The sequence below is a fragment of the Callospermophilus lateralis genome, chromosome X (assembly GCF_048772815.1).
Source record: "Callospermophilus lateralis isolate mCalLat2 chromosome X, mCalLat2.hap1, whole genome shotgun sequence".
NCBI classification, from domain to species: Eukaryota; Metazoa; Chordata; class Mammalia; order Rodentia; family Sciuridae; genus Callospermophilus; species Callospermophilus lateralis.
This window is the reverse complement of record NC_135325.1, coordinates 95,579,816-95,602,995: the sequence shown is the minus strand read 5'-3', so window position 1 is coordinate 95,602,995 and position 23,180 is coordinate 95,579,816. Positions and strand designations below refer to the sequence as shown.

The following is a 23,180-nucleotide window of genomic DNA, read 5'->3' as shown; positions in this document are numbered from 1 at the left end:
CCATAGTCCCATTTCATAATGCCAAGAACAAGTGTTTTGAAGTACAGAAATGCCGCGCTGGGGGGGCTGGGGCTATGGCTCAGCAGTAGCGCACTTGCCTGGCATATGTGAGGCACTGGGTTCGATTCTCAGCACCACATATAAATAAATAAATAAAAATAAAGATCTATCAACAATTTAAAAAAAATGCCAGGCTGGGGATATAGCTCAGTTGGTAGAGTGCTTGCCTTGCAGCCTTGCATGCACAAGGCCCTAGGTTCAATCCCCAGCACCACACAAAATAAAAAAAAAAAACCCAGCATTAATGCAAGATATCTCTTAATACCCTTAGTTTCCTTTTAATGATCATACACAGAAGTTGGATCCAAAAGCTGCTTAAGGAGAGAGCATCTATAAATAAGGCTAGCAGAAGAAACACTCTATGGAGTCATGTGTAAACATACAGCACTCAAAAATACAGGGGATGACAATGGGGTGGGCTCCCTAGACAAAAAAAATAATAATTATAATTAAAAAAAAGAGAAAAACAGGCTGGGGCTGCAGCTCAGTGGAAGAGCACTTGCCTTGCACTTGTGAAGCACTGGGTTTGATCCTTAGCACCACACAAAAGTAAATGAATAAAGACATTGTGTCCATCTACAACTAAAAAAATTATGAGAGGGAGGGAGGGAGGAAGGGAGGGAGGGAAACCTATGATACACAGTCTAGACAGACCTCAAGGCTACTGGCAAGAATTTCTCCAAGGAAAATTCTAGAAAGGACTGCCACTCCACCCCTTGCCCTTTCAGCCATAACTTAATACAGGACTCCATCCATCAACTTTTTTTTTTTAGTATTTATTTATTTATTTATTTATTTTCAGCAGACACAACATCTTTGTTTGTATGTGGTGCTGAGGATCGAACCCGGGCCGCAAGCATGCCAGGCGAGCGCGCTACCGCTTGAGCCACATCCCCAGCCCCCATCCATCAACTTTTAACCCACATAATATTGGTTTCCAAATATTTGAGACTTCTAAAACTGATGTTTAGAAGCATAATTTAAGTTTATTTCTTGATTTCTTCTGATAGATTTCTTTCAGGTTACATTTATGACTGAGGAGGCACTTAAAAAGGGTATTTTAAATCTTTCAGGTGATAAGGGCATTACTTAGTTCCCAGAAACACTAATGGACTTTAAATGGCTTCTACTGGTCTCAAGGAGTTAAAACAACTTTCCAGAGTGATTCTTCTCTACAAGGCACTGGAATAATCTGATTTTAAATAGGACAGGAGAGTCCCTTTGTTAAAAGAATTTATCTAAAAAAGATATAAATCAATGGGTGGTCATTTGTATTACAAAAGGATTCTTTGGTTTGCCAAAGGATTCCAAAAAACTTTATTCAAAAATCAGATTCTCAGGCTTGGGATACAGTTCTGTGGTAAAGTGCCCCTGGGTCCAATCCCTAGTACCACAAAAAATAAATAAATAAATTTTAAAAATCAGATTCTCCTGGTGTATGCTAAATGATTTGATTTGTCAAGATTTGATTTATACACGGGCTGCATTGAGCAGACACAGCTGTACAAAAGCCTAAATTTGATTAGCAAGTACCTTAACACCATCCTTGGGTGGCTCACATACCCACTTCTTGGGTGCATTACCTCCAGGGCCACACAGTGAAGAGTAGACCTTAAAATTTCTGACTCATATCCCTTAACTCTAACAATAAAATTGCCTACTTTAACCTAGCACCTTTCATCCAAAGCCTTCAAAGTGTTCCATATACATTTTCTAGCTAGTTTTCCTAATTATACCAAACAAGTCAGCAAGACTGGGAACACAACCTTCCAAACTACCAGCAATAGGACAAAAAAATTATGTGGTTATTAACACCATTAACAGCAGAAAAATTAAAAGGGCCACATAAACATAAAAGCACTACATTTTGTTTTACAAAGAGAAGGATAAAAATTTCATGCGCCTTACTTTTTTCAATAGATTATTTTTAGAGCAATTACAGGTTCACAGCAAAACTGAGCAGAAAGCAGAGTTCAGTTCCCATGTACTGCACAGTCGCCCTCCATTATCAATATCTGGCACCAAAGTTCAACATTCAAACCAGACATAGTGGCGCATACCTGTAATCCCAGCGGCTTGGGAGGCTGAGGCAGGAGGATCACAAGTTCAAAGGCAGCCTCAGCAACTTAGTGGGACCCTGAACAAGACCCTGTCTCTAAATAAAATCTAAAAAAGGGTTGGGGATGTGGCTCAGTGGTTAAGCAACCATAGATTCAATCCCCAGTAGAAAAAAACAGTACAACATTCATTACAATTGATAAACTCACAGTGATAGTGCTGGGGTTGTGTCTCAGTGGTAGAGTGCTCGCCGAGCATGCATGAGGCACTGGATTCAATCCTCAGCACCACATAAAAACAAAGTAAACATATTGTGTCCAACTAAAACTAAAAAACAAATACTAAAAAAAAAATCACACTGATATATCATAAACACCCAAAGTTCACAGTGTATATTAAGGATCCTTCTTGGTGGTTCACACACTATGGGTTTGGATAAATGTACAATGACATGTATCTACCATTAGCATCATTTAAAAATCCTCTCTATTCTACCTATTCATCTCTCCCCTACCCTCAACTTTTTAAGCTATGAAAAATACTTGAAAACAGCTTAGATACAAAAGATCATTTCACATGTCAATTTTATATTATGATCAGAGTGGTGATTAAAAAGAAAAATAGATGATGTGGTGGGGAGAAGACAGGAGAATAGAAGTGAGATAAAAGGAATTCAAGGGGCCTGGGGTGTCGATTAGTGGTAGAACACTTCACTTGCCTAGCACATGTGGGGCCCTGGGTTCAATCCTTGGCACCACCAAAAAAAAAAGAGAGAGAAAGAAGAATGAACTCAAGGATGTGTTTGCTGATAGGAAAAAAAAGTACGCAGTGCAGAGGAGGAAAGAGATCCTGCTCACCAAGATTATTCACCATAATCTAATTGCCTTAAATGTCAGAGGCAAGACCTTCCATTTCAAAGCTCCAAATGTGTCAGTATTTCTTCCATCCCTCTGTTTTTAAATTGACAAGAAGTCTAAAGATTATTTTAAATTAAAAAAAAGATACAACACGTTCAAAATCAGGATATTATGACCAGAAATCCTTGCAATAATCATACATACAGCCTGTTAATTAGTTTTACTTGAAATATATATAAGTCTCTCTAGTGATTAATTTTCCTAATGGCAGTTAAGGTGATTCTAGTTATCTACAACCTGAAACACACCCACACACAAGAAAGATGGGAGGGCTGGGGTTGTGGCTCAGAGGTAGCGTGCTCGCCTACCACATGCATGAGGCACCAGGTTTGATCCTCAGCACCACATAAAAATAAAATAAAGATATTGTGTCCACCTGTAACTAAAAAATAAATATTAAAAAAAAGAAAGAGGGGAACTATTTTATCTTTCAGAAAACTCAGGTGTTTCTACCTCTCAAAAATTACAAAGGGGGGCTAGGGTTGTGGCTCAGTGGTAGAGCACTTGCATCTCATGCATAGAGCACTGGGTTGGATCCTCAACACTACATAAATAAATAAAATAAAGGCATTGTGTCCATCTATAACTAAAAAAAATTAAAAATTATGAAGGGGCTGGTGATGTAGCTCAGTGGCAGACTATTTGCCTAGCATGCACTAAGCCCTGGGTTCAAGCCCCAGTATTGAAAAAAAATATAAAGATAATAGAAAACAGTATGTAAATATATGTAAATTTGCAGGGATATTATACACACACACATATAGTGGGGGAATGTATTTGTGAGTGTGTATACATATACTTATATCCTTTAAAACTTCATTTTATAGAAAACATATTAAAGCCAAAGTTCATGGGCTGGGTTGGAGCTCAGTGGTAGAGCACTTGCCTAGCATATGTGACACACTGGGCTCGATCCTCAGCATCACATAAAAATAAATAAAATAAAGGCCTTAAAAAATACAATAACATTATAATAAAAGACCAAAGTGTAGGGAATATTTAATCATATTGTAATGAAATGGACATAGGAATTGAAGTCTAATTTGATTTAACAGACAGAATTTGAGCTGTACAAAGCAATGTGTAAGGAGCTTCAGAATTATAGTAGAAATTATCTTAATAATAACAGCTAAGCACTATACAGGTAGTATTTGCCGTGTGTGTGCTTTATAAATATAGCAACCCTGAAAGGTTAAGTATGTTTTACTTTTTCAGCTTCTAAAAATAATTATATTCACTGTAAAATAAATGTTTTTAAAACAGAAAATACAAAGTAAGAATAAAGTGTATTAATAACCTCACCATCCAAAGGCATGCAATCTTAATATTATATACATACACACATATGCATTATGAAAATATATACCATACTCCCTTTGAGACTGTTTTCTCTGCTAAAATAGTAATGCTAATAGCTGTACGTATTCAGGCTTCTTCTATCCCAGGCATTGTTTTAAGTGCTTTATTGCTTGATTTTATTCAATCCTTACAACCCTGTGAGGTCATTACTATCATTATTTTCATTTTACAGAAGAAGAAACTAACACATGGAGTGATTAGGTAACTAAATTCACATAGATCACATATGCATTATTCTACAAAACAGGTTCATACTTTGTATACTGTTTCATAACCTGAACTTTTCCCCATATCAATAATATAGAGAGAGGTCATATTAATGACTGCATGGTTTTCTGGTATATGGATACATATTTATTTGCCCAGCCTCTCATTTTTTAATATATATCTAGCTGTTAATGGACCTTCAGTTTATTTATTTGTTTGCAGTGTTGAGAATGGAACCTAGTGCCTCACACATGCTAGGCAATTGCTCTACCACTAAGCCACAACCCCAGCCCAGCCCCTCCCTTTTGAACATTTAGATTAAGTTTTTTTTTTCTTTTACTATTATAAGCAACTCTGCAAGCCTGTGTGGTGAGGCACACCTGTAATCCCAGCAGCTCGGCTGAAGCAAGAGGATGACAAGTTCAAAGCCAGCCTCAGCAACTTAGCAAGGCCCTAAGCAACTTGGTGAAACCCTGCCTCTAAAAAATTATTTTAAAAAGTCTGGGGAAGTGACTCAATGGTTAAGACCCCCTGGGTTCAATCCTCAGTACCAATAAATAAATAAATAAATAAATAGGGGTATGGATGTGACTCAGGGGTTAAGTGCCCCTGCGTTCAATGCCTTGTACTAAAAAAAAAATAAAAATTAAACAAGTTTGCAAGGCCAATCAAAGGCAGTGTTATTAGTTTCCTATTGCAAATAAGCATAAGGATGTCCCAAAAAGTTAAACAGCCTGCCCAAGGTAACACAAATTGTCAGTGGAATTGGTAGGCCCTTCTGACACTCTGACTACTAAGCAATAGGTTTCCTGCCAGCCCTTTAAGGCATTCACATTCTAATGAAAGAGAGAAGCTGTCAACACTACAACTATGAGTCAGAATGAAATCAATTCTCTCTAAAACCAAAGAACTAGCAAGATCCACTGAAAAATACTCCCATACCCCACCCTGCCCCACCCCCCCACCAAAGATATATCCCTATCCTAATGTCTGGAACCTGGAAATATTACCTTATGGCAAAAGGGTCTTTATAGCAGTGATTCAGAAACATGAAATAAGGAGATCATCCTAGATTATCAGTGTGGGCCCTAAATGCTCTTACAAGTGTCCTTCTGATTATAAGAAAGAAGTAGAGGAAGATTTGAAACAGGTCAAAGAGAAGACAACGTGACTCAATAGATACAGACTGAAGTGTCACCACCACAAGCCAAGGAATGCTTTGGAAGAGCTACCAAAGCTGAGAGAGTCAAGGAATGGATCCTAAGGAAATGTGGCCCAGTGATTCTGATATGTGGCTTCTAGTCCCTGGAACTATGAGAGAATAAATTTGTTGTTTTAAGTTACCCACTTTATGGCAATATGTGAGGGCAGTTTCAGGAAATCAATATGACAAGTAGTAGATTATAAGCCTGAAGAAGCAGCAATTCACCCCAAATTAGTTGGTTATGGGGAAAATGGCCATTTGACCTAAGCCCTACAGGACAGAGAGGACTACCTTTAACAGGTATTAGGTTTTGGATATGAGTTATCCCCCCAAAACCTCTACTAATGCAGGAATAGTCAAAAGACCTGCTTGAGTTGCTCTAAAACTTATCTGAACTCTGCCAAATATTAACCCCAACAAAGTGAAATCCTCAATTAAATTGAGCTTCAGGAACTTCTTTTGTTCCTCATATAAAAGGTTTCACTTTTGGAAGGTCTACTAAGCCAAAGGCCACTCTTTCCCTTTTAAATCCAGCAGAAAAATAACAAAGCGATATAAAATGGCTCTGTAGTTATATCTTTCCTTAAACTCTTCTTTCTGATTCTGGAATTCCACAGATAGAACCTCCTCCTCTTTCAGTTGGAATTAGATCCAAAGTCAGAACATCTTAGGGAACAGCCCTGCCAGATGTGCAGTTCCATGATATTCCCTTGCCACTCAGTCCACTGGATTTCCAGAAAAGGCACACAGCCACACTAACTCAGGCCTTTGGAATTTTCCATCCTTGGCTAAAGTAAAGGTTAAAAAAAATAAACACAGTGATGGCTCTGTCCCATGGTGAACAGTTTTTAGTCAAATAGCAGAAAGAGGGAAAGAAGAGGTGAGAAAAAGTTGACAAGAAATGATGTTTCCTGTGCATGGTGGAAAGGAGAAGCAGAGGAGCTGGCGATGGAAACCAGACACACAGAAGATTTGCCTAGAAGGTGGCAGTACAGAGATGTTAACACCAGGAACATGAGTTGAGGAAAATCAGAATGAGGCAAGAGGGCTGAGGGTGTAGCTCCAGGGTAGAACATCTACCCAGTAGGCAAATTCCCTGGCATCACAAAAACAAGAAGGGGGAAGAGCAGTTATGGTAGTAGAAAATAGAAAGGGGGAGAAAGTGGGTTAAAAGGGTGAATTAATAAAAGGAGGCCAGCCCCAGTGGGGGGTCACAAATGATCAGAGAGGCAGCCTCCATTTGCTACTATTCCTGTCAAGCAGGCTTTGCTCCTTTGAGAAATACAGGTCTGGAATAGACATGAGATGCTGCCCCCATCTTCCACCCTGACAGTGGTTAGGATGGAGGAAAGGAGGGCAGGCAGGCCTGGAACCCTAGTCCCTCCATCCTTGGTTCCCAAAAGAAATCTGTCCTCTATAAGCATCTAGTGGTCACACGTCTCTGACCTCTAACTCATTTAAGCTGGAGAATTTGGTCCAAACTATCATAATACAGTGGAGAACTGCATACAATTGCTTTCTAAATTCCTTACCTGACTGATCTGGATTCTTGAATTATGTAGGTTGACAGCATGCACTGTCTCCAGGCCTGAATAAAGGTCTACTCAACCCTTTGCTACTGGGCAAAACCATTCTACTTACCTAGAACAATGGCTGAAAGGTTTCATTTCTTCCTGTCTGAGTCTAAAAATATAGTGCTACCCTTATTAAATATTGTTAATATTTTAATCTGTTGTCTCGGTCTATTGTCATCAAGAAAAAAAAATCCTTCAGTTCTCTCAGATTAAACCCTTGTTTTACCTTATCTCAATACCCCCACCACCTTGTCCTAAGTAGATTTAATCCATTAAAAAGAAACCAGTGGAAATAGATTCTCTGTTTCTGTTCAATTCCAGCAACAGCTCTCAAAGCATTTCCCTTGGGATTTTTAGCACGAACCCAAATGAAAGTGTCTATCGTTTTCCTCAGCCAAGGCAGCCATCTTTCACAGCTCAGCATACCTTTCTCTTTCTCTCTGTCCAACACATCACTGTCTAGTTCCTTGTGTTATACACCATAGTCCCAGAAGTTCCAGAGGCTTCTAAGGAATCATTACATCAGTGAGCTGATAAATGAGCTTCATCATTTATCATTTGTGATAAAGCTAACTGATATAATGATACAACCATGACAGTTGAGGGCCAGTAAAAAGGGAGAAAATTAAAATCATCAAAGCAAAATAATATAAGTCAGGTTGAAGGGAAAGAACTCATAATTTTGAGAAAATGAACATCCATTTCTAAAGAAGATTTCAATAGGACTACAGTTAGTACCCCTTCATGTTTAAAAATTAGTAATTACTCTAATCTACATGGGTTAGAAAAAAATTTTTAATGTAATCCACTGAAAATATCTGAATTTTTAACTTGAATTAGCTTATAAGGAGAATTGGAACTATTAACCTACTGAGGGGGGGAGGGGGAATAGAATATGAGAAAGTAAAAATAGTTAATGTATATTTTGTCTCTACAGATTTTGAAACAATATCTAAGAGTTTCCCCAACCTCTTATATAATGATTTTCAATGCATTACAGCCAGGTCTGTTACTCAAGGGCCTGTAAAAAGATAGGTTGGGCCCAGGAGAAATACAGTCATAGCCAATTAGAATTGATATAAAAATAGAAAATGCAATCCACATCTATGATCGAGTGTTTCTTCAAAGCAGTAAGGCTCTGTGCCATCAGAGCATCATGGATATTATACTGGCCAGCAATGAGGAGGGCTGGTGCAAATGTGATCAATCAGGAAGCTTTTGTGGTATGCCTCTCTAGGATGGCAGGGACTAGATTTAGTGAAGAAAGGAAATTTCCATTTATCTCTCAATTGAAATTACCATGAAGCCCAAAGAAACTTGGAAAGATTTTCAGGTCTTTCCTTCTGCTTTCTCCAACAATGTGTTTTAGAAACCCATCTCTGGGAAAAGGTCCTATGATTACCTTGAAAATGCAGTGCCCCATCTAACTTGACCTTCAGGCAGGATAAAGATTCTCTTACTTAGGACACATGAGAGGCATCTTAAGACTTTTCAGCCAGAGTTATTCTCTGTGATGTGAAACCATCCCCTCTCTTTTAACACCCCACCCTCCATATGCACATCACCCCTACCTCTTTATTTTGTTCTTTAGCTGAGGATGGAAAATTCCATAGGCCTGAACTGGCTAGGTGCCTGCTAAGTGTCTGGCCAACTTATATCCTGAAACACCTCAAGTCTGAAAGCAGTGCCCACTACCAGAACTCCAGATGAAGGGAGTCCTCTGTGGGGAAAAAAATTTAATTACGAAGAATTTAAGAAAACATCCGAATTGAAATTGCAGACTACAAACCTGTATTGCTTTCTTTCAGCCCAAATTCTCAAAAGGGATTGTACTTCCTCATTGGAATTTTGTGAAGACTTCTGCACCTGGCTCACAGTTCCTCCTCCATCATAAGGTCAGAAACCCAGCTGGGAATCCATCTGACCTCAGAATCCCATCACTCCTCAACTTCTAGCAATGACTCATTTGGTATGCAGAATACTGATTCCCCCAAATTGGCCACATATCAATCCCTGGAATCAGGGAGTATGTCACTTCACATGGCAAAGGGGACTTCACATATGTGATTAAATTAAGGATTTGGGGATGGGGAGATTATTCTAGATTATCTCATAAGTGGCTGGGAATGTAACTCTATGGTAGAGCACTTGCCTAGCATGCATGAGACCCTGGATTCTATTCCTAGCACTGAAAATAAAATGATGTCTAGTTTGGACTGGGGCTATAACTCAGTGGTAGAGTACTTGCCTAGCATATATGAGGCCCTGCATTCAATCCTCAGCACTGCAAACAAAATAAAACAAAGAAAATCAAATAATAAAATAACAAAATGAAACAAGTGTTCTCACAAGTGAACAAAGGAGTCATTACAGTCAGAGACTAAAGAGAAGGTGTGAAGATGGAAGCAGAGTCAGATTGAAATGATGTGAGAAAGACTGAAGCAGCTATTGCTAGCTTGAGGATGGAAGAAGGGGCTGTGAGCCAAGTAACGCAGGAAGCCTCTACAAAGTAGAAAAGGAGGCAAGGTAAAGAATTCTCTTCTACTGCTCCTGGAGGGAGTGCAACCTTGCAAAACCTTGATTGTAGCCCAGTGAAACCCATTTCAGATTTCTGACCTCTGGAACTATGAAAAATATATAAATAAATCTGTGTTCTTTTAAGACACTAAGTTTGTGGCAATTTGCTATAGCAGCCATGGGAAACTGATACAATACAGTCCAACCTTCAGCAGGGCCACTGACTGGGCCCCCTCTGAGTTCTTTAAGTTCTCACTCCCTCAGTCTACAATTCCACTGGGCTTTAGCACAAGCTGTTATATCATCATGGTAAGGGTAGGGCACCCCTCCTCAGGAAGACCAGCAATAAAACCAGGACTTACATGTGGAGGAGCTGGGCAAGTAGCCAGAAAACCAAAAGAGGGGTTTAACTATTGATAGATTAGGGGATAAAGACAGGGTGCTGGGGGTACAGCTCAGTAGTGGAGTGCCTGCTTAGTATGCTCAAGACCCTAGGAGGAAGGGATGGGGGAAGAGATGGAGAAGGAGAGGAGGACAGGGACATATGGAACAATGACACAAAGGGGACAATGAATAAGACCAAAATCCAGTGACTGGAAACGAATTTTGAAGATAGCATATAACCAGCAACCAATACAATTTGAGCCAAGAACCTGGGCTGTGAATGTGAGAAGCCCCTGATGTCTCTGAGCCCAAGGCAGGGCTGAGCAGGCAGTGGATGGAGTGACTCCAGCTACAAGTAGAGAGGAGGGAGGCAGGGAGAGAGAGAATGAGAGTGCTGGGCTTGTTATTACAGAATTTAAGTGTGAAGCCTCATATAATTCTCTCTGGCTCTCCTGGTGAGAATTCTGCCAGGTTGTTTGGAAGGGACAGACAGAGGCCAATTTCCTCTGCAAGCAGTCATGTCATTCACTAGTAGTGAAGCAGCAAGTCTCCCCAGGGTCAAGTTAGCAGGAAGAACCTTCTTTGCTTCACAAGCAATAGAGCATGTCATAAACACTCTATGGGGCACAAATGAGAACTACTGGTCCCTGTGAGCTTTTAAATAACAATTTAGTTCAATTTATGCAACAGTTTTCTTAAGAGAATTCTTGGACTTAAATTATTTCTTGGTGGTAAAGTAGGCACCTTAGAAGGTAACATGCCCTTCTAGAGGTCTCTAGGAAACCATTTAATGCACTGAAGCATTAGGAACTTGTTAACCTATGAAAATAAACTGGTTGTGCCAATAGCACTCTTCCATTCACACCATGAACACTGTGGGAATAGGTGCTGCAAGGCACAAAGATGGCCACTTCTCAAGTGGGGAAACTAAACTATAATACAAATGCATGGAAAGAAACATATGTGGTGTTATTTTTGGACCACGCTTGAAAAAAAAAACAACATAAAAACAGTTCCATGAAAGTGATCCCAGGTACCTCTGCACAGCCAGTGTTGTGGAGGTTTTTTTTTTTTTTTTTTTTTTCCATATAGTTATTCAAATAGCAAAGAAAGAAAGAATGGTCAATTGCTAACAGTTTTCAAAATCCTTAAGCTTGCTTTGGGAAGGAAAATTCTTATAACAATTTTGCCCACATTTCTCAGAAACAGCCCCACCCCTCTTTTGTTTTGGTCCTACCTTCTATTTTCCCATTAAAGAGACCTAAATTTGTTTAGAAATAAACATTATTTCCCATACAACATCACTGAAACCACACAAGAGGTGCTTCCCCCACCTGATTCCTTGTGGAACCTGGCTTACACACTAGTACTTCTTACTCTGAAGGAATAGAGAAACCTGGAGTTCATTACCTGTTCTGTCATTTAGCGAATACAGATGACCTATGGCCTGCCTCACTAAAAACCAGGCCTCTGTTTCCCCACTTAGAGAAGGAGGGTGATGACAATGTGGTATGTATTCAACAGAGACCTGCAGACATATGAGATCATAGACATCACAGCATTGTTAATGCTTCTTAAGATGGGGGCTATATAAAAACAAGGTCTTGTCATCATTTAAAAAACATCTCATAGAAATGAATTCCCCAGCCTTTGACACACTTCACCAAGACACTTCAAATAAAGATATTCTGTCTTAGATAGTTGGAAGAACACTTGACTTCTTAGTTAAATCTCACACAGTAAAATACTTCTAGTCATTAGGGAAAGCCGTGTGATGGGAAAGCTGAATATCAGAATATCTTCAAACACTTCTTGGCAGCTTGAAACATAGACATAAGCTGTCAAGAAAGGCAAAAACATGGGCTGGGGGGATAGCTCAGTGGTACAGCAGTTGCCTAGCATGTGTGAGGTCCTGGGTTCAATACCCAGCACTACAAGAAAATAAAAAAAGAAAGAAAGGCAAGAACACATAACTTCCCATGAAAAACTCCATAGGCAATAAAAATAAAGTAGAGAAAAATTGGAGGAAATCATTAATAGCAAATTTGCGCATGATTGTGCAAAGTTGTGCATAGACAATAGAGAAACCATGTGTAGATGGAACAGTTGGCATGTTTTCCACAGCAGTGACTCTGCCAGGAACCTGTACACGATTCTTAACAGAACTTATCCTGCTATCACAAAACCATAATAGCTGAATATAAAAGGACATTAAGGGATGAAGTCCAGTGATAGGGGATGTGCTTGGCATACGTGAGTTCCTGGGTTCAATCCCTGGCTCCACAAATAAATAAATATATAAAAAGATATTCATTTCTTAGGAGTCCTTTAAGCTTTCAATTTTTTCACTAAAATACATTATTTCCAAAATAGGGTTTGCTTTTTTTGTTGTTGTTTTGTTTTTTGTGGTCCTGGGGATTGAACCCAGGGACACTCAACCACTGAGCCACATCCCCAGCCTTTTTGTATTTTATTTAGATACAAGGTCTCACTGAGTTGTTTAGGGCCTTGCTAAGTTGTTGAGGCTGGCTCTGAACTTGCAATCCTCCTGCCTCAGCCTCCCAAGTAGCTGGCATTACAGTCATGAGCCACCACACCCAGCTCCAAAATAGATTTTTAAAGGCATTTGAATTTCAATATCCGTTTGATTTTAGAAGTGAGGATAAATGAGTGAAAAGGATATCAGTTAAGTTTGAAAGGGAAAGGAAAAATTGGCAAATCTGTTTTTTCACATGGAGCCCAATTCTCCTCTATTCATTCCTTCACATACTCCACAGACAGAAAGGTGAATGCTTCTGCCAACGAGTACAGATATAGGTTCCCCAGGCTGGATAACCTTCCCAAAGTATAGCAGGGAATGCTCTCCCCACTCAGTCCTGCCAGTCACTCATCAGACTGGTCTGGAGGTAGAGCCCTAGCTCACACCCGCAACACTTTTGAATATGAGTAAATCAGACTAGAAATGAATATTACCAAGAACCTAATGAAGAGGGGTCTGCCAGTTTATTCTTCTAGGAAGGGTCCAAGTCTTGGCTTAGCCATGTAGTTCATCCCTTTGAAGCATGATTTGGAGCAAGGAAATAAGGAAGCAAGGGTTCCTTCTCCCTTGTTCCAGTTTACTTTTGTAAAATGACTTGAAACACAGAAGGCTTCCCCTGCCCATCATAAAGCCTAGGTTTGGTAATGCTTACCATTGTGCCAAACCCTACCCTAAGTGCTTCTAAATGCAAGGACTCTTTTAGGTCTTTCAATAAGGCCAGGAGGAGGTTACCAAGAAGGTTAAATATCTGACCCAGTATCACCCAGCTGGAAAGTGGTTGAGTTGAACTTTGAACCTGGGCAACACGCTTCTGAAACACATGCTCTTAACCACTCTGCCCTAAGAAGCATGAGCTGACAGGCAACAGCAGCTGAGACTGTTCATTTCCCCCTCTCCAGTTACTGCTCTGGGAGCCTCCAGGGTGAGTCCCTACAAGGAATCAAAAGGCATCTGGTTCTAGGCTGATATAAATGACAGACTGATGTTACCCACAAACTCCTCTGTACTCCTGACAAACGTTAAGACAAATCAAGAGATCTAAATGCCAAGGAAAAATGTATCCTAAAAGTACCCTTAAGATTTACAGAAAAGAGAAACTGCTCAAGCTCCTTCTCCCTCACCATGGCTTCCCATGGTGGTGGTAGTATTATTATTATTATTATTATTATTATTATTATTATTATTATATTGGTACTAGGGATTAAAACCAGGGGTGCTTAACCACTGAGCCACATCTCCAGCCCTTTTTAAAAATATAAATAAATTTCAACATGCCTTTCCAACAATTTTATATTTAGGAGAAACCAAAATCAGGTAGGCAAATTATTCCTCTGAACTGTACTGCAACATTTTCTTAAGCGTTAAGTAACGGAATGCCATCGTGAGTTACACATGTACACTCTGTATGACTATCTCAGCATGTCAGATGTTATCTTTAATTCTTCCCATTCCCATAGAGGGGGCAGGGGACTCTGTAGTCAAATCAATGTGGAAAACACCATAGAGAATAACAATTGTTCATTAATAAAGGCCTGCCTTGTTAAAATCAGGAAGGACCAAAGTCTTGAAAAATGTTAGGGATCAGAAAGAAAGAAAAGAAAGGAAGGAAGGAAGGGGGAAGAGAGGAGAAACAGAGAAAAGAGAAGAAAAAGGGGGGAGAGAAAGAGAAGAGAGGAGAGAGACACACAAAGAAAGAAAGACAGAAAGGGTAAGCAGGGGTGGTGGGGGCAGCCATAGGGATGATGTAACAATCCAACAGAAGATAGAACCACTAGCATCCTATCTGGTTTCTATCTTGTCTATTTTAGCTATTTGCATGTATGTAATCTTCTTTTCTGGCTTGTGAGTCCCTTAAGGGCAGGAACTATTCTATTAGCCTCTCTGGGCACCTGGAGGAGGCCGGTCAGCCCCTCATCTCCATGCAATTGCTGCTCAGACCCAGGGAGCTGGATCTGCTCTGGTATGGTAAGGGTGTGGAGTAACTTCCCATCACTATTCTAACTGGAAGTCTGGGGCTGGCTTCCAGATTATTCCTCCACGCCCTGCCTCCCATTTCCTAATCACCCCCAAAGGTGCAAGCCTCTTCAATTGACTTATCTCCCCTGCAATCTCCTCTGGGTCTATGTAGCCCTGGCCCTTCCCTGGCTCTTCCACCCTTTCCTGATCCCACTTGGAACACTTTCTTCTTTGCCCTCAAGAACCCCAGCCTTCTGCCAAAACACAACCCTACATGCTCAGCCTTCCCCTAGAATGTTCTCTCTGCTGCCTTGCTTAAGGAAAACCTGTCTTTTAACAACTCTCTTGAATAGACGTTGTTCATTTTTGTTCCCCCTCTCCTATCACCAAAAACATTTTTCCTCTCGTTCACCCAAGCTAAGAAACCTCAAAATCATCTTGACTCCACCTCCGCTTCCTCTGTCTTCATTCCCCTTTTTCTCCAGGTCTTCTCCTCCCCCTTCAAGAATCACCAAGTCCTGTTGATTTTATCACTGAAATGTCTCTCACATTTTCTCCCTTATCTCCATTCTCAATGCCTCAATTAAAGCCTTGTTATCTTTCTCCTGAACTATATGTTTAAGTAGTTTCCTGACCTCCAGGCTCTTCTCCCAACACTGAGAACATCCCACACATCGTTGCCCTGGTTTTTCCCATAGTACACATACTGAGTACCTACTATATTCTAGGCACCATGTGAAGCACTGAAATAGAGAATAGATAGCCCCTAACTTCCTGGCTTACATCCAAAATGGGTAAGAAACATTCTGTGGTAGACCCTTCTAGAATACTGCACTTTTTTACCCTTTACATTTACACATCAAACACTTTTCATATTACCTTCCCTATTCCTCACAAGAACTCAAGGGAGGTACTACCATATATGCCCATTTCACAGATGAAGGAAAAATAAGGTGACTTGCCTCACTTCACATTGCAAGTAGGTGGCAGAGGTCAGATTCAACACCAGGCCCAACTCTTGAGCTGATACTCTGCCTCTCACATTTGAAGTAGGACACAAAAAAACTTGAAAAAGAGCCCAAACTGAATGATCATGACATGAAGAACCTTGAAACCAAGTCAAGTGAGGAATGAAAATAAAGAGATGAACTCTTTGGCTTTGGGAAGGGTTGATTTTTAAATGACATGGTGGCTGTCCCAAATATTTAAAGGGTTGTCACGTGAAAGAGGAAGCAAACATTCTATGTGTCTCCAAACAGCAGAGTTAGGCCCAGCCCGTAGTGGAACTTACAGAGAGTAAATTTTAGCGCATGAGCATTTTCAAACATAGCACTCTAACTGGCAGGAAGTGTTTAAGGAGAAGCTAAATAATCACTATCAGAGATTGTCTAGGGGACATTCCTGCCTTGAGAGGACCAGTGGTCTATATTAGTGTTTCTGTGCACATTACAATACCTGGGTGGTTTTAAAGAATACAAATGTCTGGCCCCATCCCTGACTCAGCGAAACAGAATCTTGGGGCATGGGGACCTTTATTGCAATAATCAAGAACAAGGAAGTAAGTCTGTAAGACGGTTCACGTCAATCCTCAAAAGAAATAAGAATGGCCAATCAACATATGAAAAACTGTTTACCTTCAAGACTAGTCAAAGACATGCAAATTAAAACACCAATATACTATTTATGTCCTATCTGAGTGCAAAGATATAGGCTGGGGATATAGTTCAGTGGCAAAGTGCTTGCCTAGCATGTGTGAGGCCCTGGGTTCAATCCCCTGCACTGCAGTAAAGGAAGGAAGGAAGAGGAAGGAAGGAATTACTAACCAGTGTTGGCAAAGGAGAGGGAAAATGAATACCCTCATATTCTGTCAGTGAAAGAGTAGTACACTGGAACAACTTTCTGGAGAGCAATTTAACAGTACATTTAAGAGTGTGTGAGTTTGTTTTGCTAGGAACAGAACCCAGGGCTTTGTGCATGCATGCCAAGGCGGGCGCTCTACCACTGAGCTACATACATGCCCAGCCCTAAAAGGATTTTTTCTTCTTTTTTTGCGTAGTAGGGGTTGAATCCAGGGGCATTGAAACAGTGAACTATATCCCCAGCCCTTTATACTTCTGAGACAGGGTCTTGCTGAGTTGCCCAGGCTGACCTCAAACTTGTACTCCTCCTGCCTCAGCCTCTCCTAAATCAATGTTGTTACAGGCACGTGTCACTATACCTGGCCTGAAGAGAAATTTTTAATATCAGAAAATATCATGGTGGTGCAAACCTGTAATCCCAATGGCTTGGGAGGCTGAAGCAGGTGGATTGCAAGTTCAAAACCAGCCTCAGAAACTTTAGCAAGACCCTATCTCAAAAACAAAAACACATAAATTAAAAACACTGGGTGGGGGGCTGGGTTTGTGGCTCAGCCTAGCACGTATGAGGCGGTGGGTTCAATTCTCAGCACCACATAAAAATAAGTAAATAAAATAAAGGTATTGTGTCCAACTAATTAATATATATATATATATATATATATATATATATATATATATATATATATAATATATATATATATATAAATAAAATTATTTTTTTTAAAACAACTGGGGATGTGATTCAGTGGTTAAGCCTCCTGAGTTCAATTCCTGGTACCAAAAAAAGAAAGAAAAAAAAATTCATATAGTCTTTGAACAGGCAATTCCACTGATAGAAATTTATCCTAAGAAGACAATCTAGCAAGGTTTTTGTTCTTTTGGCAGTGCTGGGGATTGAACCCAGGGTTTATGTGCATACAAGGCAAGCACTCTACCAACTGAGCTATACCTCCAGCCCAATCTAGCAAGTTTTAAATGCCTTCTTAAAGATGTTCACTTAGTGTTTATAGCAGCATTGTCCAAGAGAACGTTCTGCAATGATGGAAATGCTCCATACCTGCACTGTCCAATATGGTAGCCACACATAGAGCACTTGGACTGCAGCAAGTATGATTTAGGAACTGATTTTAATTAATTTAAATTTAAATAATAGTCATATGTTTCCAATAGCTAAGGTATTGGACAGCTCACATTCAGCAAAAAATTAGAGACTATCAAAATATATAACAATAAATGGTAACTGATCTATGGTATACCCATGATGGATTTCTTGACAGTGCTGCTAAACATTATTATGTAAATTTATATTTACTAACATGAAAAATGTTTAATATATTAATAGACTGGGGCTGGGGTTGTGGCTCAGTAGTAGAGTGCTTGCCTAGCATGCAGGAGGCACTGGGTTTGATCCTCAGCACCACATAAATGTAAAATAAAGATATTGTGTCCACCTAAAACTAAAAAAATAAATATTAAAAAGATATTAATAGGTGAAAAACTGATTTAAGTTTTGTACATTTGTTTCAGTTTATATATTTTCATATGTATACAGACTCATGAAATATATACACTAGAACATTAACAGTTCCTTCTGATTAATGAGATAGGGATGATTTAATCTTTTGTTTTTTGAATTTTTCTAAAATAAATATGCATTTAGTATGTGAAAAAGCAATAAAAAATTTATGGGGCTGGGGATATGGCTCAAGTGGTAGTGTGCTCGCCTAGCCTGTGTGAGGCACTGGGTTCGATTCTCAGCACCATATAAAAATAAAATAAAGACCATATAAAAATAAAATAAAGATATTGTGTCCACATAAAACTAAAAAATAAATATTCTTTTAAAAAAATTTAAAGTTGTACTGGTGATAAGAATAGGAAAACACTCAATCCAAAGAATCTTTTCATATGTTAGTCTAAGAAAATAAATTCTTCTATTTGGTGTTTAAGTATAAAGGTTCAGCAAGAAGGCCTCTGAGCTGGGCATGGTGGTGCATGCCCAAGTGACTGGGGAGGCTAAGACAGTAGGATTGCAAGTTCAAAGCCATCCCCAATTTAGCAAGGCCCTAGCAACGAGGGAGATCCAGTCTTGAATTAAAACATTAAAAAAGGGCTGGGGATGTGGCTAAGTGGTTAAGTGCCCCTGGGTTCAATCCTCCATACCAAAAAAAAAAAAAAAAAAAAAAAAAAGTCTCATTTCACAGCAAACTGCACAGGTCCTTTGGACAGATCCTTCTGGCACTGGCTAGCTCCAGGCCCTTCTAACCTAGAAAAGCCAACAAAAGGAGTAATGAGACAAAATGTTATGTTTGGTTGCCAACACTTAATTTTCCTCATAAGTCTCTGGACTGGAAAGGCTTGGTCAAGAAGCCCATGTTGATCTGGGGGTGTGGGGGGAGCTCAGCAGTAAAGCATGCACAGAAGGCTCTGGGTTCAATCACCAGTACTGCAAAAAAATTTTAAAAACCGCCCAAGTTGAGACTGACTTTATTCTACAATATATGTTCTCACCACCTTACAAATGAAGCTGTGGGTTTTGTCCTATATTAAGTACTTTCCACAAATCCTCCTGGGAAGTGGGATCATGGGAGCTGCTGCATTTTCAATGCTTCCCGGAATTCAAAAATAACAAGCATTCTATGCAAGGTAGTTGTGAGTGGCGGGTAGGAGGCAGTCAACAGCTGCAGACCCTTTTCAGCCATTCTCTGTTCTGAAGAGCTTCTCTCCAGAAAGAAATCTGGCTGATGCCGGTCAGGGACTGATGCATACAGCTACCCTGCCTCAAGGGGCTACAACTGGTAACATCTAGCAATTCTTTCCTGATCCTTTGGTGCAGAAGGAATTGAGGGTAAACTGCCGCAGCCACTATTTAAACACCTACTAGGTGACTTTCCCAGGCTGACAGGAGGGTCCTCTTAAAAGCATCTAGAATACAACAGGTTTATCAAATGTCTTTGTTCCCCTTGAGGCACAAACAACTATATCCTGAATTACAAGAGCACCATTACAACTCTGCATTTTAAACAGGTATACATGCAAACACTTCTAAATTAACACTTGCAGGTTATAATGTTCCTTCCCAAGCCCCTGAGAAATTGCGATTCTGTAATTATCTCTTTCCCTGGATTAAAACTGACCTTCATAAAAATGCTGAATTTGCAGGAAAATGAAGCAGCAAAACAGCCTCTTTTCTGTGTGTTTCATTATGTGGTTAATAGATTCGTGAAAGTACTAATAACTGAATGAGGGTTTGAATACACAACAACATGCTATATATAGCCTGGGCCTAGTCCTTATAAATTTTTTGAACAGTGAACAAAACTGAATGATGTTAGTTAGCAACATGCCAACAAGAGTGTAACTGTAAAAAAATCTACACCGGAAATACTGTATATTTGTGCAGCTTGGTGGGTTTTCCAGTTCTAACAAGAGAGATACACCAGAGGAAAGCTTGACCTGCTGTGCTAATGACTCAGGACTCACATTGAAGTTCTAACATTAGTATCTTGGGTTTATAGCAGCAAGTGTAAATCCTACCTCAGCTGTCCCTTAATAAACACTTGGGGCTTAAATCAGAAAAGAACCAGAAGTTAGCGAGGCAGCTGCAACATGGTCGCCTTGCTCTCCAGCCACCCTTGCCTTTATGAACTTTGGTTAAGGGCTCTTTGTGTCAGAAAAGCAGGGATAGAGTTGGAAAAGGGACAGAGAGGAAGAGAGAGAGTCATTTAGGAGTGTACACTCCATTTCAGGCTGTTTCCTTATTTTTCCTTAATTGACTGCACTGCTTTCAAATAGCATTCACAGTGGTGCTAGGAAGAACCTAAAATTGATTCTTGGGCATAATCTGTGTGTCTGCTTGACAAACACACACACCCCACATTGGAACTAATGAAAATAAATGAAGAAAATGCCATCCTCATTTCCTTGCAAATACAGGATATCTAGCTAGCATTGTGACTTGCACATAGTAGGGGCTCAATGAATATTTACATTCATAGAATCTGTTTTCCCCACTCCCAAAATCTCACTGTGGGTCACATATAAAGTAATGCATAAATGTCATTCCTCTGTATGGTCTGGTATAAATGTTAAAAAAAAAATCAGTGGACTTGGTCCCAAGTTAGCTAGGCTGATGAGGAAACATGGCCACTGGAAATAGCTTCAAGAAGAGTGTCCTCTCATTAACAGTTTTTCCAGTGGTTAAGAAGGAGCACAACACCTGTGCTGCACAAAATTCTTTTTAAAAACTAAAAATCTGGGAAACAATGTTAACTTTTTGCCGCTGAAGATGGCAGGTCAAACATTGGTCATGTCCCAGGGGAGGTTTGTGGTGTCCCATTTATCCTTTTGAGACCACAGTTGCCCACTCCACAGTTCCCTTCACATGATGTGGCTAGGCACCCCTGCTCAGAGAAGGTTTTCTTTCTTTCTGAATTTAGGAAAGCATTCCCTATGCTAGGCAGATTGAATCACTTGTTAATAATCACCAAAGATGAGAGCACTGGTATAAATGCCCTGCACACAGCTTGTCTTCTTCTCAAAACTAGCTATGATGACAAGCTAGGTTTGGATCTGACCTCAACAGATCCTCACTCCAAAATCTGAGTGAAGTACACAATAAGACAAATCCATTAAAACAACATTAAAGGTCTGGGTTTAGCTTCACTAAACAGCAGGATTAAACTTTCAAGGGTCCAGCCACGATAAAGAGATTTCTTTAAAGTCACTTGGCTTTGCACAGTTGTAGCTATTAGGGATCAGATTTTTATCTCAAAGGTACATATTTTGCCTTTGATCCTCCTCCAGAACTCCCACTAATGTCAACTTTCTCCACTGTTGGGATCAGGCCCCTGGCCTCCCTTTAATGTTGGTTTTATTGCTGATTCTACAAGATCAACAGAGAAATTACAAGGAAAAGCTGTGAAGTTCCTTCCCGCGACAAGTTGTGTTTAAAAAAAAAAAAAAAAAAACTCTCCTAAATGGTGAAATTTAAACACAGCGAAGGACATACTAAGATTGAGAGATTAGAGACAAAAACAAGCAAACAAAAAAACCAAAACAACAAAAACAAAGTAACAAAACACAGGCTAATTAACCAGTCCGATTGCTTATTTTAGGGTTTGTTCGCTAGTCCAGGAAATTGGCCACGAGTGTCTTGAAAACAGGAGAAAGTGCCCCTTAGCACCTTCAGCTTCCCTCTGGGTTCAAACAATCCGGAAGAAGCTGAGGGTGCGCTGGGAGGGGTCCCAGGGGGTCAGCGCGTTCTCCAATCCCCATCCCCCAGCCCTGCCGCCTAGAAAACACCTCCAGCCCATAGCGGTAGGTCTGACACCAAGTCCTACATCCTTGGACTGGCACACTCCAATTTCCTCTAAAACCGTGTCCCCTTGCCTCTGTAGCGCTCGCGGGTCTCAGGGGACACCCTCAAGCAGCGGAGATGGAGCCCGCGCCCACTCGCCCACCGAACCCCGTTGTTTTCAATCCACTCTCTCCGCGGCGGCAGCACCCCTTCAACACCCATCACCACCCTCTCTCCCTCAGTAGCAGGAGGAAGTCGCTCTGCTTCCTCTGTTCTCACCGCCAGTCAGAGCTTGGGCGCCCGGGGCTTTTTGGGTGGGGTTCTTTTTTTGTGTGTACACACGGTGTGCGTGTGCGCGCGAGAGAGTGTATGTGCAAGAGGCTCATCGCATCCTTCCGCCTCAGCTGCCTCAGGTGCTCTCTAAAGGATTTCGGGATCTCATGGTGGCCCTCGTCCTCAGCTCTTTGTGCTGGGTGCAGGGCAGCGCGAGGTCCGCTCTCCAGTTCATACCCCAGGCCCCAACCCAAGCTGGAAGCCCGCGCTTCCCCCGCAACCGTCCAAGCCGGGCTTTGCCCGTCGGCTTCCATCCCCGCGCACGCCTCAGCCGCGCAGGGCAGCTCGAGCGCTGTCAGCAAGCGCCAGGGACTCGGACCCCAGCAAGCGGCAGCCGGTGGGAAAACTTACTAGCGCGGAAAAAGAGCTCTCAACGCACCAGGCTGCCGCCGCAGCGTCCGTCCTACCCCGGGCCCCGCGCGCGGGAAGCACAGCGTGGCTCCCAAAAGGAGCGCGTCGCCCGGGACGCCCAGTCCCTCGGTCACTCACCAGCACCACGGAGCCCCGCACGGCCTCCGACACGCTCTGCCGGAGCTCAGCCGCCGTGCCGGGCTTGCTGAGCCGCTTGGTGAATTTGCGCACTTCGGCCATGGCAGAGGCGGCGGGCAAGTCTCCGCGGGCGTACTCACTGCCCCGGGCCGGGGCGGCCGCGGGCGCTGCTGCTCCCTGTGTTTACACGCCGGCCGGTCACCTCTTAGCTCGGTGGCAGCGCGGCTCCCTCAGCTCCTCCCTCCCACCCGCTGCTCCTCCCTCGTTCCCTCCTTCTCTTCTTTTTTCGCTCGCTTGGCTCTCTCACTGTCCTGCCCCGCGGCGGCGGCAGCTCCCTCCCCTCGAGAGCTTGGGCTCTGCTCGCCAGCAGCCTAAGAAGGAGGGTGTGTCTGGCGGGGAAGGGTGTGTGGAGGGGGAGGGAGTCC

General features: G+C 41.3%; 1 protein-coding gene across 3 annotated transcripts in view; it reads right to left on the bottom strand.

The window, feature by feature from the left end:
- Positions 1–22,945, bottom strand: part of Dock11 (dedicator of cytokinesis 11) — a 193,047-nt gene extending 170,102 nt beyond the window's left edge. For all 3 annotated transcript variants that reach the window (XM_077107462.1, XM_077107464.1, XM_077107463.1), the window contains exon 1: positions 22,756–22,945. In XM_077107462.1, the coding sequence (XP_076963577.1) occupies positions 22,756–22,857 (102 nt within the window). In that variant the 5' untranslated portion in view covers positions 22,858–22,945. The remainder of the gene's footprint in view (positions 1–22,755) is intronic.
- Positions 22,946–23,180: the final 235 nt, after the last annotated feature.